The sequence below is a fragment of the Rhinoderma darwinii genome, chromosome 8 (genome assembly GCF_050947455.1).
Source record: "Rhinoderma darwinii isolate aRhiDar2 chromosome 8, aRhiDar2.hap1, whole genome shotgun sequence".
NCBI classification, from domain to species: Eukaryota; Metazoa; Chordata; class Amphibia; order Anura; family Rhinodermatidae; genus Rhinoderma; species Rhinoderma darwinii.
Genome location: NC_134694.1, coordinates 32,290,543 through 32,312,407, shown reverse-complemented (window position 1 = coordinate 32,312,407; position 21,865 = coordinate 32,290,543). Strand labels below are relative to the sequence as shown.

General features: G+C 40.9%; 1 protein-coding gene across 1 annotated transcript in view; it reads right to left on the bottom strand.

Annotated features, from left to right (window-relative positions):
• Positions 1-16,666: 16,666 nt before the first annotated feature.
• Positions 16,667-21,865, bottom strand: part of XKRX (XK related X-linked) — a 44,088-nt gene continuing 38,889 nt past the window's right edge. The window contains exon 3 of the mRNA XM_075835564.1: positions 16,667-18,241. Coding sequence (XP_075691679.1) covers positions 17,520-18,241 — 722 coding nt within the window. The 3' untranslated portion in view covers positions 16,667-17,519. The remainder of the gene's footprint in view (positions 18,242-21,865) is intronic.

Genomic DNA, 21,865 nt, shown 5'->3' with positions numbered 1-21,865 from the left:
GCTGTTTTAGCATCAACTGGGGAAACCAACTTAATATTAGTGCCTAAGGATAAAAATTGAGATGTCATAAAAGCTCCTGTAGGTGTAATGTGTAGGTGTCACAATAGGTTTGTCCATAAAAGGGTAGATATGTATGCAGCAGGCTCCCCTTCCGGCTACTGTAGGAAGCTACCATTTTTGAATATGAAAAAATATGTGGTGTGGAGCTCTAGATCACAAAAACGGAGCTCCAAACCCTATAAAAATGTTATGAAAATAAGCGCGTTCAGTAAATAGGAACAAAAGAACAGTTTGTACCTACTTACAGCAAATAATACAGCATCGTCATGTCACTGCTTATGTGGGGCACTTTGCTAGCACAATTTTTTTATGGGTTGACAGTCTGATGACAATCTTAATGGAGGAACTTTGGCTATTGTTATGGGGAGGGCTGTAGCCTCGAGTGCTGTCTGGATTTTACACAGAAAAAAATATTCTCCCTGAAAATAGTAAGCAAATACGGTTTTAAAAAAAATACTGTCTCAAAGCAAACCTGTCACCTTAAAAATGTCGGCCAATTTGCGGGCAGTAGAGAACAGGAAGAGCTAAGCAGATTAATATATAGGTTTCGTGGGAAAAGATTTGGTATAACTTACATTTTATTCAAGTAATCCCTGCTCTTTCTAGGCTTCAGAGTCCAGTGGGCAGTACTACTCAGTAATTCACAGCCTTTCCTGTGTTGCAGTGCACACAGATAGCTGTGAATTATTCTTTAGGACCGCCCAGTGGACTCCTAAGCACAGAACAAGCCGATTTAAATGAATAAAATACAAGTTATACTGAATCTTTCCCACAAAACGATATATCAATCAGCTTAGCTCCTCCTGCTCTATAAAATGTTGCTAGTAGATCATACTTATCGTGCTGAGCGACAGGTTTTCTTTTTCCCTACAAATTTTTACAAATAAAAACCCCCCCAAAAAAACACCCATATTTACATCCGGGGGTGCTATGTTGTCTTGACACAGTGAGATTGGGGGCAAGAATGAAAGCCCTGGATTTAGTGCTGTGCAAACCATTGAAACTTAGGTGCCGACCTATTAGGGTATGTTCACACGCAAACGCCAAATAAGTCTGAAATTACGGAGCTGTTTTCAGGCAAAAACAGCTCCTGAATTTTAGACGTTTTGACAAGTGCACGCGTTTTTCGCGCCGTCCATTATGGACGTAATTGGGGCGGTTTTTCAATGGAGTCAATGAAAAACGGCTCCAATTACGTCCCAAGAAGTGACATGCACTTCTTGGAGGCGGCCGTCTTTTTATGCGCCGTCTTTTGACAGTGGTGCGTAAAAAAACCCGTCTGCACAGAACATCGTAAGACCCATTGAATTCAATGCGCAGACGGTTTGGAGCCGTTTTTTGGGCGTAATTCCAGGCATAAAACGCCTGAATTACATCCGTAAATAGGGCGTGTGAAAATACCCTTAAGGTGCAGTCACACGCAGCAGATTTTGTGCAACTGAAAAATATGTTCCATTCCTCTGAATGGGATTGTTTCCGCAGAAGGTGTATGGATTTCCACAAGTTCCATTCAGATGAATGGAACGGACTTTCATTCGCATAAAATTTCTGCAACAAAATCTTCTGCGTGTGACATCCTTAACCCCTTAAGGACGCAGCCTAGTTTTGGCCTTAAGGCTCAGAGCCCATTTTTCAAATCTGACATATTTCACTTTATGTGGTAATAACGTCGGAATGCTTAAACCTACCCAAGCGATTCTGAGATTGTTTTCTCGTGACACATTGGGCTTCATGTTCGTGGTAAAATTTGGTCGATATATTCAGTGTTTATTGGTGAAAAATTGCAAAATTTAGAGAAAATTTTGAAAAAATTGCATTTTTCAGAATTTAAATGCATCTGCTTGTAAAACAGACGGTTATACCACCCAAAATAGTTACTAGCTCACATTTCCCATATGTCTACTTTAGATTGGCATCGTTTTTTGAACATTCTTTTATTTTTCTTGGACGTTACAAGGCTTAGAACATAAACAGCAATTTCTCATATTTTTAAGAAAATGTCAAATGCCTTTTATTTAAGGTACCTGTTCAGTTCTGAAGTGGCTTTGAGGGGCCTATGTATTAGAAAACCCTGATAAAACACACCATTTTAAAAACTAGACCCCTCAAAGTATTCAAAACAGCATTTAGAAAGTTTTTTAACCCTTCAGTCATTTCACAGGAATTAAAGCAAAGTGGAGGTGAAATTTGCAAATGTCATTTTTCTTGCGGAATTTCCATTTTATTCATTTTTTTTCTGTAACACAGAAGGTTTCACCAGAGAAACACTACTAAATATGTATTGTCCAGATTCTGCAGTTTTTAGAAATGTCCCACATGTGGCCCTACTGCGCTCGTGGACTAAAACACAAGCCCTAGAAGCAAAGAAGCACCTAGTGCATTTTGAGTCCTCTTTTTTGTTAGAATATATTTTAGGCAGCATGCCAGGTTTGAAGAGGTGTTGAGGTGCCAAAACAGTAGGAATCCCCCAATAGTGACCCCATTTTGGAAACTACACCCCTCAAGGAATTCATTTATGGTTGTTGTTACCATTTTGACCACACAGTTTTTTCACAGCACGTATTTGAATTGGGCTGTGAAATGAAAAAAATGTCATTTTTTCCAAATAAATGTCATTTGTGATCAAAATTTCTTATTTTCACAGGGAACAAAATACCCCATTTGGTTGCCCAATTTGTCCTTAGTGTGGCAATACCCCATTTGTGGTGATAAACTGCCGTTTGGGCCCATGGGAGGGCTCAGAAGGAAAGGAGCGCTATATGTTTGTTGGAGTCCAGATTTTGCTGGATTGGTTTTTGGGTGCCATGTCGCATTTGCAGAGCCTCAGGGGTATCAAAGCAATGGAAACCCACCAAAAGTGACCCCATTTTGGAAACTACACCCCTCAAGGAATTCATTCATGGTTGTTGTTAGCATTTTGAGCACACAGTTTTTTCACAGCACCTATTTCAATTGGGCTGTGACATTAAAAAAATGACATTTTTTCCAATAAGATGTAATTTTTTATCAAAATTTCTTATTTTCACAGGGAACAAAATGCTCAATTTTGTTGCCCAATTTCTCCTGAGTGCAGCAATACCCCATTTGTGGCAATAAACTGCCGTTTGGGCCCATGGGAGGCCTCAGAAGGGAAGGAGCGCTGTGTGTTCTTTGGAGTCCAGATTTTGCTGGATTGGTTTTCGGCTGCCATGTCGCATTTTCAGAGCCCCAGAGATATCAAAGCAATGGAAACCCACCAGAAGTGACCCCATTTTGGAAACTACACCCCTCAAGGAATTCATTTATGGGTAATGTGACCATTTAGACCCCATAGTTTCTTCATAGAACTTATTTGAATTGGGCTGGGAATTTAAAAAAATATATATTTTTTCCAATAATATGTCATTTTAGCTCAAAAATTCTTATTTTCACAAGAAATAAAATACTCCATTTTGTTGCCCAATTTGTCCTGAGTGCGGCAATACCCTATTTGTGGCAATAAACTGCCGTTTGGGCCCATGGGAGGGCTCAGAAGGAAAGGAGCGCTGTGTTCTTTGGAGTCCAGATTTTGCTGGTTTGGTTTTCGGGTGCCATGTCGCATTTGCAGAGCCCCAGAGCTATCAAAGCAATAGAAACCAATCACAAATGACCCCATTTTGGAAACGACACCCCTCAAGGAATTCATTTATGGGTGTTGTGACCATTTTGACCCCATAGTTTTTTCACAGAACTAATTTGAATTGGGCTGGGAATGAAAACAAAATTATTTTTTTCAAATAATATGTAGTTTTGGCTGAAAATTTCTTATTTTCACAAGAAACAAAATACCCCATTCTGTTGCGCAATTTGTTCTGAGGGCCGCAATACCCCATTTGTTGTGATAAACTGCCGTTTGGGCCCATGGGAGGGCTCAGAAGGAAAGGACCACCATTTGGCCTACTGGGGATTTTCTAGTGCGAAGTCATGTATGCAGAAGCACCTGAGGTACCAGTACAGTTGAAACCCGCAAGAAGTGACCCCGTTTTAAAAACTACACCCTTAAGGCATTCATCTAGAGGTGTAGTGAGCATTTTGACCGGAGACCTACACCCCATAAACTGTAATGTGGGTTCTCCCGGGTATGGCAAAACCCTACATGTGGCTGTTATCAGCTGCCTGGGCACACAGCAGGGCTCAGAGGGGAAAGACGAGGGGGGATAAGCTGTGCGGAGTGCATCAGGGTAAGTAAAATTGGGGTAAATTATAAACCAAGGGATGTATGATACATTTTAAAACACTCTTTCATACAGAGCTCTGGTTATTCGGGACACGTGTCACATTGATATATTGTGTCATCCCTTATCACCCTCTTATAGCAGACTTTGCACCTCTTTTGACTTTTTCCCTTCTTGCCAGTTTGGGGAACTTCCCCTGGAAAGTGTTGCCCTGGTACGATGCGTGTGGCCCCGCTTCCAGAAGTACTGGGTGCCCCCCCTTCTTGGTCCCTAAAGATTAGGTTCTTGATAATCACCTCTTGAAATTCCAGGAAAGTTCCCGTCTGGCCTGCACATCGACGTAGCACGTACGCATTGTACAAAGCCATCTGTATGATGTGCATGGCCAGCTTCTTAGACCACACCGCATGGCGCTGTAGGGCTTCAGGGCTTGATCTTACAAGTCCATCCCTCCCATGTACCTATTGTAGTCCAGGATGCAGTCTGGTTTGGGGGTGGCCTTTCCTTCATATATCCTAAACCTGTAGGTATACCCTGATGCACTCTCGCAGCTTATACATCTTCACGCCATACCTTGCCCTCTTACCCGGCAGGTACTCGCGGAATTGAACCCTCCCTTTAAAATGTACCAGGGACTCATCAATAGAAATACACTTCTCGGGGTGTATGCTGGGGAAAACCGGGCACTGGAACGGTCTAATAGGGGTCTCCGTTTATACAAACGGTCAAAACTGGGGTCATCTCGGGGTGGGCACGGCTCATTATCAGTATAATGTAAGAAGCGAAGTATTGCCTCATTTATTTATTTTTTTAGGTTACAGTTCAGTTCTGAAGTTGCTTTGAGGGGCCCATATATTAGAAACCCCTATCAAATACCCCATTTTAGAAACTAGACCCCTCAAAGTATTCACAACAGCATTTAGAAAGTTTATGAACCCTTTAGGTGTTTCACAAAAATTTAGAGCAAAGTAGAGGTGAAATTTAAATTTATTTTTTTGTCAGAAAATCCTCTTTATACAATTTTTTTTATAACACAAAAGGATTTATCAGTGAAACGCAACTCAATACGTATTGCCCAGATTCTGCAGTTTTTAGAAATATCCCACATGTGGCCCTCGGGCGGTAATGGACTGAAGCGCCGGCCTCCGAAGCAAAGGAGCACCATGTCCGGTTTGAAGAGGTCTTGTGGTGCCAAAACATTGGGAACCCCCCAAAAGTGACCCCAATTTGGAAACTAGACCCCTTGAGGAATCCATTGTAGTTTTCTTGGGGTGCATGCGGCTTTTTGATCAGTTTTTATTCTATTTTTAGGTGGCGTGGTGACTAAAAAACAGCAATTCTACTATTGTTTTTTTATTCTTTTTTTTTTACAGCGTTCACCGTGCGCTATAAATAAAATATTCACTTTATTCTGCGGGGCGATACGATTACGGCGATACCAGATGTTTATAGTTTTTTTTTATGTCTTATGGCGTTTTCACAATAAAATACGTTTTGTCAGCAATCATTCACTTTTTGTGTTACCTTATTCTAAGAGCCATAACTTTTTTATTTTTCAATCAATAAAGCCGTGCGAGGACTTATTTTTTGCGTAACGAACTGTAGTTTCGATCAGGACCATTTTTCGGTACATGCGACTTTTTGATCTCTTTTTATTCCATTTTTTGGGAGGTGAAGTGACCAAACAATTGTGATTGTGGTTCGGTTTATTATTATTTTATTTTACGGCGTTCACCGTGCGGGATAAATAATGAAATAATTTTGTAGTTCAGGCCGTTACGGACGCGGCGATACCAATTATGTATAGTTTATTTGTTTGTTTATATATTTTTATTAATAATAAAGGACTGATAAGGGAAAAAGGGGGATTTCTACTTTTAAAACTTTTATTTTCTTATTTTTACACAACTTCTTTTAACTTTTTTTTTACTGTATTACTTTGTCCCACTAGGGGACTTGAGGGCAGGAGGCCCTGATCGCAATTCTAATACACTGCACTACATGCGTAGTGCAGTGTATTAGAACTGTCAGCTACTCACTGACAGCAAGCATAGTGGGTCCTGACGTTGTCAGGACCCACTAGGCTTCCGTCTATGGCATAGCCGGACGCCATTGTTTGGTGTCCGGTTGCCATAGTCACCATCGCCGGCCGCTATCGCGTAGCAGGCCGGCGATGGCAGCTTAACCCCTAAAAAGCCGCGATCTCTATAGAACGCGGCTTTTAAGGGGTTAATCAGCGGGGACACAGCGATCGGTCCCCGCTGTAGGAGCTGTGACAGCTGCTGAACAAGACAGCAGCGTCACAGCTCCTGTATGTGTCGGGAGGACGGCCGAAACGGCCGTTACTCCCGTGACGTACTATTACGTCATGGAGCGCGAACGATACAGCTGCCATGACGTAATAGTACGTCAAGGAGCGGGAAGGGGTTAAAAAGAAGGTGTCATTAATTATTTTTTATTATTATTATATTGCTTTTAATAAAATATAAACAAAAATTTTATTTATTAGTGTTGTGACTTTAAACTTTTTACTGTATTCTTACTTTTACTTCTCTATGGGGGCTGTCATTTTTTTTCCATCTCTGTATGTGTAGATTAACGACACATACAGAGATGGAATACGGCACATACAACCCCATAGACAATGCGAACGGGAGCCGTTCCATTCTCAGAAGCGTACGCCGTCTGTGTGGGAACGGCGCATGCGCCGCTCCCACACAGACCAAAACGAAGCTCGTTTGTAGAGCGAAATCCGGCACCATTTTCATGTGGACCGGAAGCCGCTGCCGGACAGTAAGATGACAACTTCCGGGCGCGGCTTCCGGCCATATGTTCAACTAAGCGAAGGCGCAAGGAGCGTAAACTAGCGGAGGCAGGAGAAGGTCATTTATGTTCATGTATGTGATGTGTGTATTATGTTCGTGTGATCCTGTCTGCTGAGCCCTGTATCTAATCCTCCTAGCACTGTGCAGTCGCTCAGAAAATGGCGGCACAGTGTAGGAGGTTTGAAGATTCAAACCCCTCCATCTCCTGGCACTAGTCAGAAGAAGGGAGGGGGTATTGTGTGAGGACACTAGAGGAGAGTGTGTCCACCCCAAATTTGCAGCATAAATCAATGAGGTTACTTTACCACAGTGACCATGCTGCAATTTTGGGAACTGCTCCCTCTAGTGCCCAGCACATGGAAATGTTATAAATTAGAATCTAATTAATAATATTTCCTGACTTGTGAAAAAATTAAAACAATGTCTAATCACTCAAATAATAATTGTTTAACTGAAAAAAATAAAATAATTTCTAGCGACACATTCCCTTTAAGTGGAAGCTTATTTTTGCCCCATAGTACATACGATCATTGAGACCTTTACTCGATCCATAAATATTTATCAGCTATTCGATCTTTTAGCAGCGGAGGAGTAGGAGTGATATTACTTTTTAAGCAGTAACGTATTACAGCAGTAAGGCGGGACAGGGATGTAATATTACCACTTTACAAAGCATTAGTGAGGCCTCATCTAGAATATGCAGTTCAGTTCTGGGCTCCAGTTCATAGAAAGGATGCCCATGAGTTGGAGAAAATACAAAGAGCAACGAAGCTAATAAGGGGCATGGAGAATCTAAGTTATGAGGAAAGATTGAAAGAATTAAACCTATTTAGCCTTGAAAAGAGACGACTAAGGGGGGACATGATTAACTTATATAAATAAATGAATGGCGCATACAAAAAATATGGTGAAATCCTGTTCCATGTAAAACCCCCTCAAAAAACAAGGGGGCACTCCCTCCGTCTGGAGAAAAAAAGGTTCAAGCTGCAGAGGCGACAAGGCTTCTTTACTGTGAGAACTGTGAATCTATGGAATAGTCTACCGGAGGAGCTGGTCACAGCAGGGACAGTAGATGGCTTTAAAAAAGGCTTAGATAATTTCCTAGAACAAAAAAATATTAGCTCCTATGTGTAGAAATTTTTTACTTCCCCTTTCCCATCCCTTGGTTGAACTTGATGGACATGTGTCTTTTTTCAACCGTACAAACTATGTAACTATGTAACTTCCGTGTAAAGATTATATTTACTGTATATAACGTTTGCATGTTTTTCAGGATTTTTCAAATAAGATCTTTGGCCATCTATAAATAATCAATTGATACAATGTAAAGGCTATATACACTTTTGTAAGCAATTATTTTCTTTAAATGAATGTATTTACTATTTTTAAGCAACTTTCAAAATAACTTTTATTAAAAAATTGTTTTACTTTTTAAGATACAGCTTCTATGTAACATAGAACCTGTATTGTTCTCTCAGCCGATCCTGTCAGTCCAGTTGATCTAGCTATAAATCGATCACATCTTAGTTAGGGCTTATTCAGACGAACGTATAATAGGCCCGTGCAACGCGCGTGATTTTTCACGCGCGTCGCACGGACCGATGTTAGTCAATGGGGCCGTTCAGACTGTCAGTGATTTTCACGCAGCGTATGTCTGCTGCGTAAAACTCACGACATGTCCTATATTTGCCCGTTTTTGCACTGTGTTTGGTCCGGGATTAGTGGCCGAAATACGTTCCGTCCATTACGGACGTAATGTGCTCGTGTGAATCCAGCCTTAGGGTATGTTCACACGGCGGGGGTCCGTAACGGCTGAAATTACGGGGATGTTTCAGCCTGAAAACATCCCCGTAATTTCAGCCGTACCGGCATGTGCAGGCGCTTGAACGCCGCGTCAACTACGGCCGTAATTAGCGCTGCTATTCATTGGAGTCAATGAATAGCGGCTCCAATTACGGCCAAAGAAGTGACAGGTCACTTCTTCTACGCGGGCGTCTATTTACACGCCGTCATTTGACAGCGGCGCGTAAATATACGCCTCGTGTGAACAGACAAACGTCTGCCCATTGCTTTCAATGGGCAGATGTTTGTCAGCGCTATTGAGGCGCTATTTTCGAGCGTAATTCGGGGCAAAAACGCCCGATTTACGTCCGTAAATAGGCCGTGTGAACATACCCTTAGGTGGATCTTGTGTGTCAGACACACAGGACCTGCTCTCAGCCGAGTCGTCAGTTTAGCTGAGACGAAATGATACAGCTTCTACTGTATGTATACAGTATACATAGAAGCTAAATATCTTAAAAAGTAAAAAATCAAAAGTGATATTGAAAGTTGCCTAAAAACAAGTATATTGAAATAAAAAATAAAAAAACAAACACAAATGTGCTTAGAAATATGTACATAGCGCCACATATAATGTATCATTTGATCATATGTTGCGATATGTTCAGATTACATCTTATTTGGCTTCTTTTCCTACTATTACGGCCTCTTTACCACGATTTATCTGTGATCATTTCTCAAACCCCAGCAAGGGGGGCCTGAACTTTACTAAATGTATATATGACTATATATATGATCTAAACGGAGACATGGAGATGACTAAGCGGGCTCATTTTCTGGTTTGTGAGCGGGACTTGGGACAAACATTTTCTGTCGAGCAATGGGTTGCGGCAATCAAGTGGACTATGAAGTCCTCATTATGTATGAATCTCTTGGAAGTCTACCATAAAATGTTGATGAGATGGTATTATACATCTTCCAAGCTAGCCAGCATCTATGCCCATTCGTCACCCTTGTGCTGGAGGGGTTGTGGCCAGATTGGTTCTCTTTATCATATTTTTTGACGTTGCCCTCTTATCTCAAAGTTGTGGGAGGATGTGTTTCACTTTCTATCCTCATTACTGGGGACTACTCTCATAAAAGATCCGGCTTTGGCTCTCTTATCATTGGGAATAGAAGACCTTCCAAATGATTTTAGACGTCTGGTGGGCCACGTGCTCCTTACAACTAAGCTTCTGATTGCCAAGGCTTGGAAATCCTCCACATCTCCTTCTTGTATTGAAGTGATGGGAAGGGTGTCTAACCATTGTATCTATGAACGCCTATTCTACCTAAGAAATCACAGATATGTTATCTTTTCTAATGTATGGAGTCTATGGTTACGTCGTTTTGTGAACTGTAAAGACCAATTACCGATGTCAGCCTAATTTTTTTTCTCTTCCTTCCCTAACTTTTGATAAGAAAGAATATGTTTGGTATTTATCACTTGAATGGTTGTACATTTTATTGGATATCATACTGATCAGACTCTGTGTTCTGTGTATGACTTATAATGTACTCTATAATGTTGGAAATTCAATAAAAATGTATTGTTGAAAAGAAATACATACATAGCCTTTAAGATGGCCATGCACTGAATCTGGATGGCCAAAAAGGCAGATTTAGACAATTTTCAGCGCATTTTCGCGATACCAATGAGTTGATCTGCCGTGTTGTATTTTTTGCAGTTGCTGTCGGGTGCCGTCCTTGCAGTCACTCATGCCAAACGACAGATCTGCAACCCATTAAAACAAGAGATTCATTACTGATTTTTTGTTTTAACTTAGTATTGTTGTGCAAAACGACAACCGTCATGGACCAACTATCAACGATGTCATTCAGAAACCAGCTATCTGAAATCACTAATGTTGGCCAGCATTAGCAGTTGGACAAACTTGAACAGGTTTTTTTTTTTTATAATATGTGAGCTTTTTCCAGACACTACATAGCATTTCAGAGACAACTCTTAACTCAATAATAACTGGTAGTTTAGAAAACCACCCATGAAAAAAAAAAAAAAAACCGTGCATAAACTACACGTGCAGTCAGGTCCATAAACATTTTATTATTGACAAAATTATTGTTATTTTAGTGGTCTACCACATGTTGAACTTAAAGGAACAGTGTCATCACAAATTATTTTTTTATGTTAAAGATGTTAGTGCTTTATTAAAAACGTTTATATTCATTTGTGTGTTTGTGTTTTACTTTTTCTTATTTTTACACTTTTTCTTCCCTATGGGGGCTGCCATTTTTTGTTCCATTTCTGTGTGTGTCGATTAACGACACATACAGACATGGAATACGGCAGCCACAGTCCCATAGGGACTGCGAACGGCTCCCGTCCCATTGACTGCAGTGTACGGCGTCTGTGTGGGAACTGCGCATGCGCCGCACCCACACAGTCCTATTCGAAATTGGCGCCGTCCGGCGCCATTTTCCTGTGGACCGGAAGTCGCGGCCGGACAGTAATATTACTACTTCCGGTAGCGGCTTCCGGATTTGTGCACTTGCACCAGCGACAGCAAACGGAGCGGACGGGCCGGAGGGAGCCGCGGCGGCAGGAGCAGGTAAGAGATTTCAATGTATGTTCGTGTTTGTGTGTGTTTACTACTGTATGTAAACCTACTACACTGTGGGTTAGCTCAAAAAATGGCGACACACAGTGTAGGAGGTTACATCGTTCAAACCCCTCGTTTATCCCGGCACTAGCCAGGATAAAGGAGGGGGGGATGCTGAGAGCTCACTAGAGCGAGGGCTTTTAACCCAATGTTGCAATGCTGCAATTTTGGGAACAGCTCCATCTAGTGACCAAAAATGGGTAGTATTATAAATTAGAAATAATTTATAATATTTCCTGGACTCGTGCAAAAAAATAAAAAAAATTTGAACAATGTTTAATCACCCACACACTAAATGTTTAATTTTTTTTAAAAAAACATGTTTTTCTGGCAATACATTCCCTTTAACTATTCTTCTAGGGGAGAAAAACATTGTACATACAATATGGATCATGGCACTTTTTTTTTCTGTAGTATTTCTACAGAATCGAACAAAATAGACCTGTAATTTGGCCATGCGCCAAACACACCCCAGCATTATTTCCACCATTCCTTCTCTTCCAATTTTTTTCTTTCAGTATTTGTCCCATTTACCCTTTGTATTTACTTTGTGAAGCCTTCTCTGTTAGGGTATGTTCACACGGCAACGCCAATTACGTCTGAAATTAAGGAATTGTTTTCAGACGAAAACAGCTCCTGAATTTCAGACGTAATTGCAAGTACTTGCGTTTTTCGGAGTCCATTACGGACGTAATTGGAGCTGTTAATCTATGGAGTCCATGAAAAACGGCTCCAATTACATCCCAAGAAGTGCCATGCGCTTCTCTGAGGCGGCCGTCTTTTTACGCGCCGTCTTTTGACATAAAAAAAAAAAGCACAGAACACCGTAAGACCCATTGAATTCAATGGGCAGATGTTTGCCAACGCTTTGGAGACGTTTTTTCGGGCGTAATTGCAGGCGTAAAACGCCTGAATTACGTTCGTAAATAGGGCGTGTGAACATACCCTAATGTTGACATATATGCCTAGGTGGTGAAGGGTGTTCTTGATCCAGAAAACTGTGGTGAAGGGATTTTCCTTCACCTGGAGTCGAATTTATCTGTAAGTTTTCTGTGGTCTTCCAGGCACGTTGATGTTTCAAATCTCATCACTGCTTACTTTCTTTTTAAGACTCCAAAAAATATTCGGCCACACTAAAAAAAAAAATTAATGACGCCTTCCCTTTATCAAATTGCTTTTAGTATATTAAAATAAATGTTATTTATTTGTGTTCCACTTTTTACTTTGTACTTACTTTTACTTCTCTATGGGGGCTGACATTTTTTTTCATCTCTGTATGTGTCGATTAACAACACCTACAGAGATGGAATACGGCACATACAACCCCATAGAGAATGCAAACGGGAGCCGTTCCATTCACTGCAGCGTACGCCGCATGCGCCGCTCCCACACAGACCAAAAGGAAGGTCTTTGGCAGAGCGAAATCCAGCACCATTTTCATGTGGACCGGAAGATGCGGCTGGACAGTAAGATGACGACTTCCGGCCGTATGTTCAAGGAAACGAAGGCGCAAGGAATAGGAGCGAAAGCGGCAGCAGGAAATTTATGTCCGTGTATGTGATGTGTTTTATGTTCGTGTATGTTTGTGTTATACTGTCTGCTGAGCACTGTATCTAATCCTCCTACACTGTGCAGTCGCTCAGAAAATGGCGGCACACAGTGTAGGAGGTTTGACGATACAAACCCCCTCCTTCTCCTGGCACTAGCCAGAATAAGGGAGGGGATTGTGTGAGGAAACTAGAGCGAGTGTGTCTACCCCAAATTTGCAGCATAAAGCAATGAGGTTGCTTTACCACATTGACCATGCTGCAATTTTGGGAACTGCTCCCTCTAGTGCCCAGCACATGGAAATGTTATAAATTAGAATCTAATTTATAATATTTCCTGACCTGTGAAAAAATTAAAACGATGTGTAATCACTCAGATAATAATTGTTTAAAAAGGCTCTGTCACCAGATTGTCAAATCCCTATCTCCTATTGCATGTGATCGGCGCTGCAATGTAGATAACAGTAACTTTTTTTTTTTTTTTTTTTTAAAACGTTCATTTTTGGCCAAGTTATGAGCTATTTTATATATATGCAAATGAGCTTTGAAATGGACAACTGGGCGTGTTTTTTTTTTCGTATGTCCAACTGGGCGTGTATTGTGTTTTTAACTGGGCGTGTTTACTTGTTTTACTAACTGGGCGTTGTGAATAGAAGTGTATGATGCTGACCAATCACTCCTCTCCATTCATTTACACAGCACATAGTGTTCTTACTAGAACAATGTGCAGCCACATACACAAGTGTCATGATAATGAATACACATGACCTCCAGCCTGGACGTCATGTGTATTCAGAATCCTGACACTTCTGAATCTTGTCTGAGATTTCCAGCAAGGGAAACGAAATCTCGTTTACCTCGTAATCTCACGAGATTACGCGTGGCTTGCTTTTTCTTTATTAGCTCTTCAGGCAAAAACTGAAACAAAATTGCCCCTGTACGTACGATAAATGTCTCTACTGGTCATCGGGGAAAAAAAATATTTCTACCCTTGCACATTTGTTGAAGTTTGTGGCGCTTATGCCAGCACTCTGGAGCGAGGAGGAGGGTCGTTTTTGCTTGGGTATTTCGATGCTTTCCAGCCACTGCCTCCTGTCAAGCAAAATGTCATTTGTGATAAGTGACCAGGATGCAATTTTACTTGTTTCATTATTTTCATTTATTTTATCGCTCAACACAAGGACGTACCTAAAGATGTTGTAAGCACAGAAAATAACTTAACATTAAAATGGACACACAGCAGTTTATACATGATGTAAAGTGTACTTCTAAAGAAGTTGATACAAAATTGTCATTCACAAGCGTGGTTCTCATGTGTCCCACATGTAGCCATAAAGCGTCACGTGTCCCACATGTAGCCTGGAAGCGCTAGTAGGATTTCTGAAGAGTACTCGGGTTTGTCACTAGCGAGTGCAACATCTCACTTAGAATCGGCTTAAATACTTCAATGACACCATCAGGTCACAAATACCAAATAGAAACGTACAAAGCTGCTTACTGAGAAGATTTACCTGAGAACTCCTTATTTTTCTCCCACAACATTGACAGTCAAAATCAATATGCAAAGAAAAGCTCCTGACAAGTAGTAAGTACCGTAATGAGGTGAGGGTAATGTTACCACTACTTTAGGCGGGCTCATATTCATAGGTGAATTATCACTATCAGTGAAGGACTGCTCTATATATATATATATATATATATATAAAAAAAAAAAATAATAATTAAAAAAAAAAAAAAAAAAGTGATTATGATGGCCCATGTCATCCAATGGTGTGAATGTACTACATGTATATCCATACGACATAGTTTCTGAAATATGACAATTATTGGTACAGTGCCTGTTGAGTAGTAGTCACCCACTTCTTTTAATCTAGATTAATGGTGGAAGCTGTTATTTTTCATTGCAGCTGATAAAATAAACGTGCATTTCTCCACCATGTCGAACAACATTTACATTGCATCTGGATTGCTTATTGGTTCAGTGTTGCTCTGCATTATATTTTAGTACATTTCGATTTTTTTTCATAGCATTTAAATGGGGTCAGATTTAAAAAAAACAAAAACAAAAAAAACAAACTTGCCCCTCCCACAAACAGTGCCCAGTCTCTCAGCCCCCTATCACGTTAATGGATAGAAGCTGCAAAAAGAAACACAACCAATAAACAGTGGCGTGCTTTGTGGGTTAAAAAAAAAATAAAAAAATCTTTCCAACATCTAAAAGACTCAAACATTGTTCGAAAATAAAACAAATATAAGGCCCTGTTCACACGGAGTATTTTGACGAGCTTTTTGGAGAGGAAACCGCTCCGCAAAACTCGTCAAGAACCGGCCGAAAATGCCTCCCATTGATTCCAATGGGAGGCGGGGGCGGTTTTATCCCGCGAGGGGTAAAACCGCCTCGCGGGAGAAAGAAGGGACATGCCCTATCTTCGCATGGTTACGCCTCTGACTTCTCATTGACATCAATGGGAGGCAGAGAAGCGTATTTCGGGGAGTTTTTTGCCCGTAGCACTCAATGGGCGTGAGCGAAAAACGCTGCGAAAATCGCGGCAAACGCCGTGCAGGAAGGTCAAAATCTACCTCAAAATCCCAAACGGAATTTTGAGGCAGAATGTTCCTCCTGCAAAAAACTCAGTGTGAACACAGCCTAAAAGGAGTCTCATTTACATAATAACCAGTAACGCAACCAAAGAGGTAGCAAGGCGACATAGATGAAAAGGAATGTGGCCTGAGCTGGAAATAGAAAAATACCAGCAACATATATACAAGAAACTTTGCATAATGGAAATTCCCTTAAAGAGGCTCTGTCACCAGATTTTGCAGCCCCTATCTGCTATTGCAGCAGATAGGCGCTGAAATGTAGATTACAGTAACGTTTTTATTTTTAAAAAACGAGCATTTTTGGCCAAGTTATGACCATTTTTGTATTTATGCAAATGAGGCTTGCAAAAGTCCAAGTGGGCGTGTTGAAAAGTAAAAGTACAACTGGGCGTGTATTATGTGCGTACATCGGGGCGTGTTTACTACTTTTACTAGCTGGGCGTTGTGTATAGAAGTGTCATCCACTTCTCTTCACAACGCCCAGCTTCTGGCAGTGCAGACACAGCCGTGTTCTCCAGAGATCACGCTGTGTCGTCACTCACAGGTCCTGCATCGTGTCAGACGAGCGAGGACACATCGACACCAGAGGCTACAGATGATTCTGCAGCAGCGGCGTTTGCAGGTAAGTAGCTACATCGACTTACCTGCAAACGTGGGATGCTGCTGCAGAATCAACTGTAGCCTCTGGTGCCGATGTGGCCGACACGATGCAGGACCTGTGAGTGACGTCACAGATCTGCACTGCCAGAAGCTGGGCGTTGTGAAGAGAAGTGGATGATACTTCTCATCAGAACGCCCAGCTAGTAAAAGTAGTAAACACGCCCCGATGTACACACATAATACACGCCCAGTTGTACTTTTACTTTTCAACACGCCCAGTTGTACTTTTGCATAAATACAAAAATGGTCATAACTTGGCCAAAAAGGCTCGTTTTTTAAAAATAAAAACGTTACTCTTCTCTACATTGCAGCGCCGATCTGCTGCAATAGCAGATAGGGGTTGCAAAATCTGGTGACAGAGCCTCTTTAAGCTACTGATGGCATTTCCATTGACTCTTCCTGACTTTGCCACAATCCTTTTCATAAAAATATTGTAGTAGTAGCTACATTTGTGATTAGAGAGATATTAAGGGTTCTTGTCACTTCAGTTTCCAATTTCAGCTACTATGCTACAAATTTTTTTTTTACGGGTTGTAAAATTCCATTCAAAATGCGAACATAGCGCGCATCATTTATTAAAACTATCAGGAAAATTTGCTTTGTTGCCCATAGCAAGCAGTCTGGAGCTCGATTGGCTGTCTGATTTGGACAATGCCTCCTTGTTTGAAGTGTCCCATGATAAGCTGATTAGAGAGCGTCTCGTTCAATAATATATATAGCAAGTGTTCAATATTTCTGCAGCGCCACCAAAGGTGAGCTAAGGAGTTACGCCGTACAAATGTAGTTGAAATCAACGGGATCTACACGTAAATGCATGATCTCCAGTTAGAGACTTTCATTTCTGCTTTGGCTTATAGTCGGGGGCAGAAATGGTAGATGCCCTTCAAATTAACGCAAAAATTGAATGGACTTTTTCAAACTGAACTGAAAAATATTTTAAAAAAAAATCTGAAATGCGATTGGTTGCTATAAGCAGCAATGCTGGTGTTATAGTTTTGATAAATTTGGACAATCATTATGTAATAAAGAGATGACTATTTCGTGCACCAGCCAACGTCATTTTCAACAATAATTCTGGTTAAAATGTATAGGTATGTGACAGCTTTGAATACAGTAGGATAGTACTCTTATGCTGAATTATCAAAATTCCCATATTTTCTCTTCCATTCAATTAAAAATCTAGCTTCTTCATCACACGTCAGTCTCTCTTCCGTCAACGCGCATATGAGTCTTCACTCTTCTCAGGCAAGAACACAATATTAAGTCTGAAACATTGTGGCTAAAGAGATATCGGCAAGGATGAAAATACTGGTAGAAAAGGAGCATGAATGAGACTGCAGCGAGGTATCCGACCAACAGCTGCACCACAAGTAAAGGGGAACAAAAATACTCAAACCCGTCCTCTTTGTAGAAATACCAAAGTAAAATCAGGGCTGCATTCTCAATCAGCCGAAAAGTATAATGTAGAATCAGTCTTCCCCAGTTCTGGGACTGATCAATTAAGTCCCTTTCGCTTAAGTTGAGCTGAACTGCTGACCAGCAAAACATGTTGATAGCCGAATACAGCAAGGTGACCGTGCCCAAAACCATCGTTGTGCCAAGGCAACTAAAATTTTTCTCCACATTTTCTGGAAGGCTGGATCCACTCCTCCAAAAACAGACCCATGGCAAAAGGAAGAGGGCAATCAAGTTCACTAAGGCCACAGCCGCCACCCAGGACTTGAGTGCTGAACAGAACAACACCAGCACAGTGACACGGGTGGCAATCTCCAGGCACCTCCATACAATGATGCAGAGGAAGGCGGGTACACTCAGACGCACCTTATATTCGTCATATTTGATTTGGATGGCTAAAACGTTCAGAACCAAAGCACCATAAGTTGTTGAAGCCAGAGACATGGCCATGAGGACCGCTAAAACAAAAAGAAAATACATTTATGCTTGAAAAGCTTAGAACTGGGTGTGATACATATATTAAATCGGCACAACTATCTTTTTATGTAATTAAAATGTAATAAAATACATGTAGCAAACAACCATAAATTTAACAACCTCCCTCCTTCAATAGCAAAGATTTTAATGACTTGGCCATATAACAATTTTAACTAAAGGACAAGAGAAATAAATACTTTCTTGCATAGTGGGAAATCGGTGGCTAAGTTGGGCAATACAACGGCATAGTGGTTAACATACTAGGACTTCCTCAAATACTCTTAACCCCCTTCAGGACGCAGCCTGTTTTGGCCTTCAGGACACAGCCAATTTTTTCAAATCTGACGTGTCACTTTATGTGGCAATAACTTTGGAATGCTTTTACGTATCCAAGCGATTGAGATTTTTGTTCTCGTGACATATTGTACTTTATGTTACTGAATTTAGTGACCAAATTTTTTTGGTGAAAAACAAACTTTAGAGAAAATACTACGTTTGCATCGTTTTTTTCGAACGTCCTTTTATTTTTCTAGGACGTTACAAGGCTTAGAACTTTAGAAGCAATTTCTCACATTTTCAAGAAAATTTCAAACGCCATTTTTTCAGGGACCAGTTCAGTTCTGAAGTGGCTTTGAGGGCCTTATGTATTAGAAACTCTCCATAAATCATCCCATTTTAAAAACTGCACCCCTCAAAGTATTCAAACAGCATTCAGAAAGTTTCTTAACCCTTTAGGCGTTTCACAGGAATTCAAGCAAAGTTGAGCTGAAATGTACAAATTTCTTTTTTTTTGCCGAAATTCACTTGTAATACAATTTTTTCTGTAACACAGAAGGTTTTAGCAGAGAAATGCAACTCAATATTTATTGTTTGGATTCTGAAGTTTAGAAATATCCCACACGTTGCCCTAGTGTCCTAATGTACTGAAACACAGGCCTCAGAATCAAAGGAGCACCTGTTGGATTTTGGGTACTTCCTTTTTTTTAGAATATATTTTAGGCACCATGTTTTGTACGGTAAAATGCCGACCAGCAAGTGATAGTGGTACTATGGGGATCAGAAAGTTGCACGGGGTGTAGGGGACACTGAAGAGGATTTTGAACTTTATTCGTGGTGGGGTACACAGATGGTGGCAGAGGCTCTGTGGGAGGAGGGGGAGAGGGGCATAGGCAGAAATTAAGTGGGGGGCCAGGGGTGATAGTGTAGGTGAAAGCAGGGCCGTATTTAGTTGACGCTGCCCTAGATACTTTTAGCGCTGATGCCCCTAATAACAGCTTCTGAAGTTACAGAAACAGCATAGCTCACTGACATTTCAGATAGAGCGCTGGACCCAGAAAAGCCAAGCATAAGGCCTCATGCACACGGCCGTGCCCGTAATTACAGCCCGCGATTGCGCGCACAGCCGGCCGCATTTTTGTGCTGTGCTCCCATACATAGTATGGGAGCATGCCCCTTAAAAAAAACCAAAAAGTAGGACATGCTCCATAATTCCCGGGAAGGTTCTACGGCACGGACAAGGATATGGAAAGGTGTCCTCGGCCAATAGAACCGGGCGGGTCCGTAATTGCGGACCTTATTGTGGTCGGCAATTAGATTTTTCACGGTCGTGTGTATCGGGCCTAATTGTTTTGCTTTTTTATGTGTTACTAATTATTTATGTGTTACTAATTATTTATTTTTTTTGCGTTACTAAAACACTACTTTGGATTCGGGGACTACTTCAATGACCGCATTTTGATTTTTTTATCCTCAATAAAATGGTTAACAAGGTGTTTTTTTATTTCAAGAAAACATTTTTTATATTTTTTTTAAACTATATTATTACTGCCTTGGCAATGGCCGCTGTCTGATTGACAGCATTCATTACTAAGGAGGGCTTAGTGTCAGCTGGTGAAAAGCATAACACTAACCCCCCCATTATTGCCCCGGTACCCACAGCCACCAGGGTTATCGGGAAGAGCCGGGTACAATCCAGTTTCCGACCAAATGTAGTGATGGCCAGGCACTTGGGCGGCCGCAGGCTGGTATTAGGCTGGGAAAACCCAAAAACATGGCCATTTCTCACCCTGGTAATGCTAGTCTGCTGCTATGTTGCATCTGGCTAGGTATGAAAAAATTGGGGTGAAAACGCATCGTTTTTTTTTTCTAATTATGAATTTTTTATTTTAACCCCTTAAGGGCCAAACCATTTTATTATTTTTTTTTCACTACCTACCTTCCAAGAGTCATAACTGCTTTATCTTTCCTTATCTTTTGTGGGAGGAGATGTAGTTTCTATTGGTAGCACAAAAGTACCATAGAATGTACTGGGAAAGTGGAAAAAAAACTCTTTGCGGGCTGAAATTGAAAAAAACTGATTCCTACATTGTTTATTGGGTTTAATTTTTACGGTTCTCATCATGCGGTAGAAACAACAACTTAACTTTATTCTGTGGCTGAATGCGATTACGTTGATACCAAATTTTATAACTTTTTTTAAAATATATTTTAAGACTTACATTTTTTTTTCTTAAAGTGTAGCTAAACGTTTGACAAACCCCTGACATGTCAGAAGTTTGGATTGGTGGGGGTCTAAGCACCCCATCGCTAGAACGAACCAGCTGAAGCGCTCTTCCTGTCCGTTTGGCTTTTACCGGAAATAAATGTATCCGTGTACGGACTCAATAGAAAGTCTATGAGCACGTACTCCGATACATCGGCTTTCTGGAAAAAGCCAAACAGACACGAAGCTGCTGAGCGCTCGCACGAGCGCTTCAGCTGCTTCGTTCTAGCGATTGGTGGGGGGCTCAGTGCTCAGACCCCCACCAATCCATACTTCTGACATGTCAGAAGTTTGTCAAACGTTTAGCTACACTTTAAAAGAAAAATTGTTTTGTTTCACCACATTCTGAGAGCCATAACTTTTTTTTTTCGGGAATTGAGCGGTGTGGGACCTATTTTTTGCGGGACGAGCTGTGGGTTTTATCGGTTCCATTTTTTGGTACATACAATTCTTTGATCACTTTTTATTTAAAAAAAATAATACATTTGTGAGTCAAGTTCACCAAAAAAGCGATTTTGTAGTTTTATTTTTTAGAGCGTTCACCGTGCGCATTAAATAATGCTATATTGTAATAGTTACGAATTTTACAGACAGCAATACCAATTTTGTTTACATTACTTTAGAGAAAAATGGGAAAAGTTTTTTTTTTTTAACTTAAAGTTTTTAGTATTGAAACAAAGAATAAAATATTATTTCACTTTTTTCTTTTTACACCTTCTATTAGATCGCTGTTCCTGGCCGTTTGTCCCGGGTGGCGCACTCCATACTTCTCCCCCTGCACCAAGACGTCCTGGTGCGTGAAGTAGTTAAAAATGACATTTTTCCATAACCAGCCAGATACAACATAGCAGCAGCAGGCTAGCATTACCAGGGTGGGACAGGACACGTTTTTTGGGCTTTCCCAGTTTAATAATACCAGCATGTGACCGTCCCAGTGACCGACCATCACTACAGATGTATGTCCCCAGACGCTAATCTCTTAACCAGAGCAGAGAGCAGGTACAAAGAATGTCTCTAAGGGTATGTGCGCACACAAACTCAAAAATGTCTGAAAATACGGAGC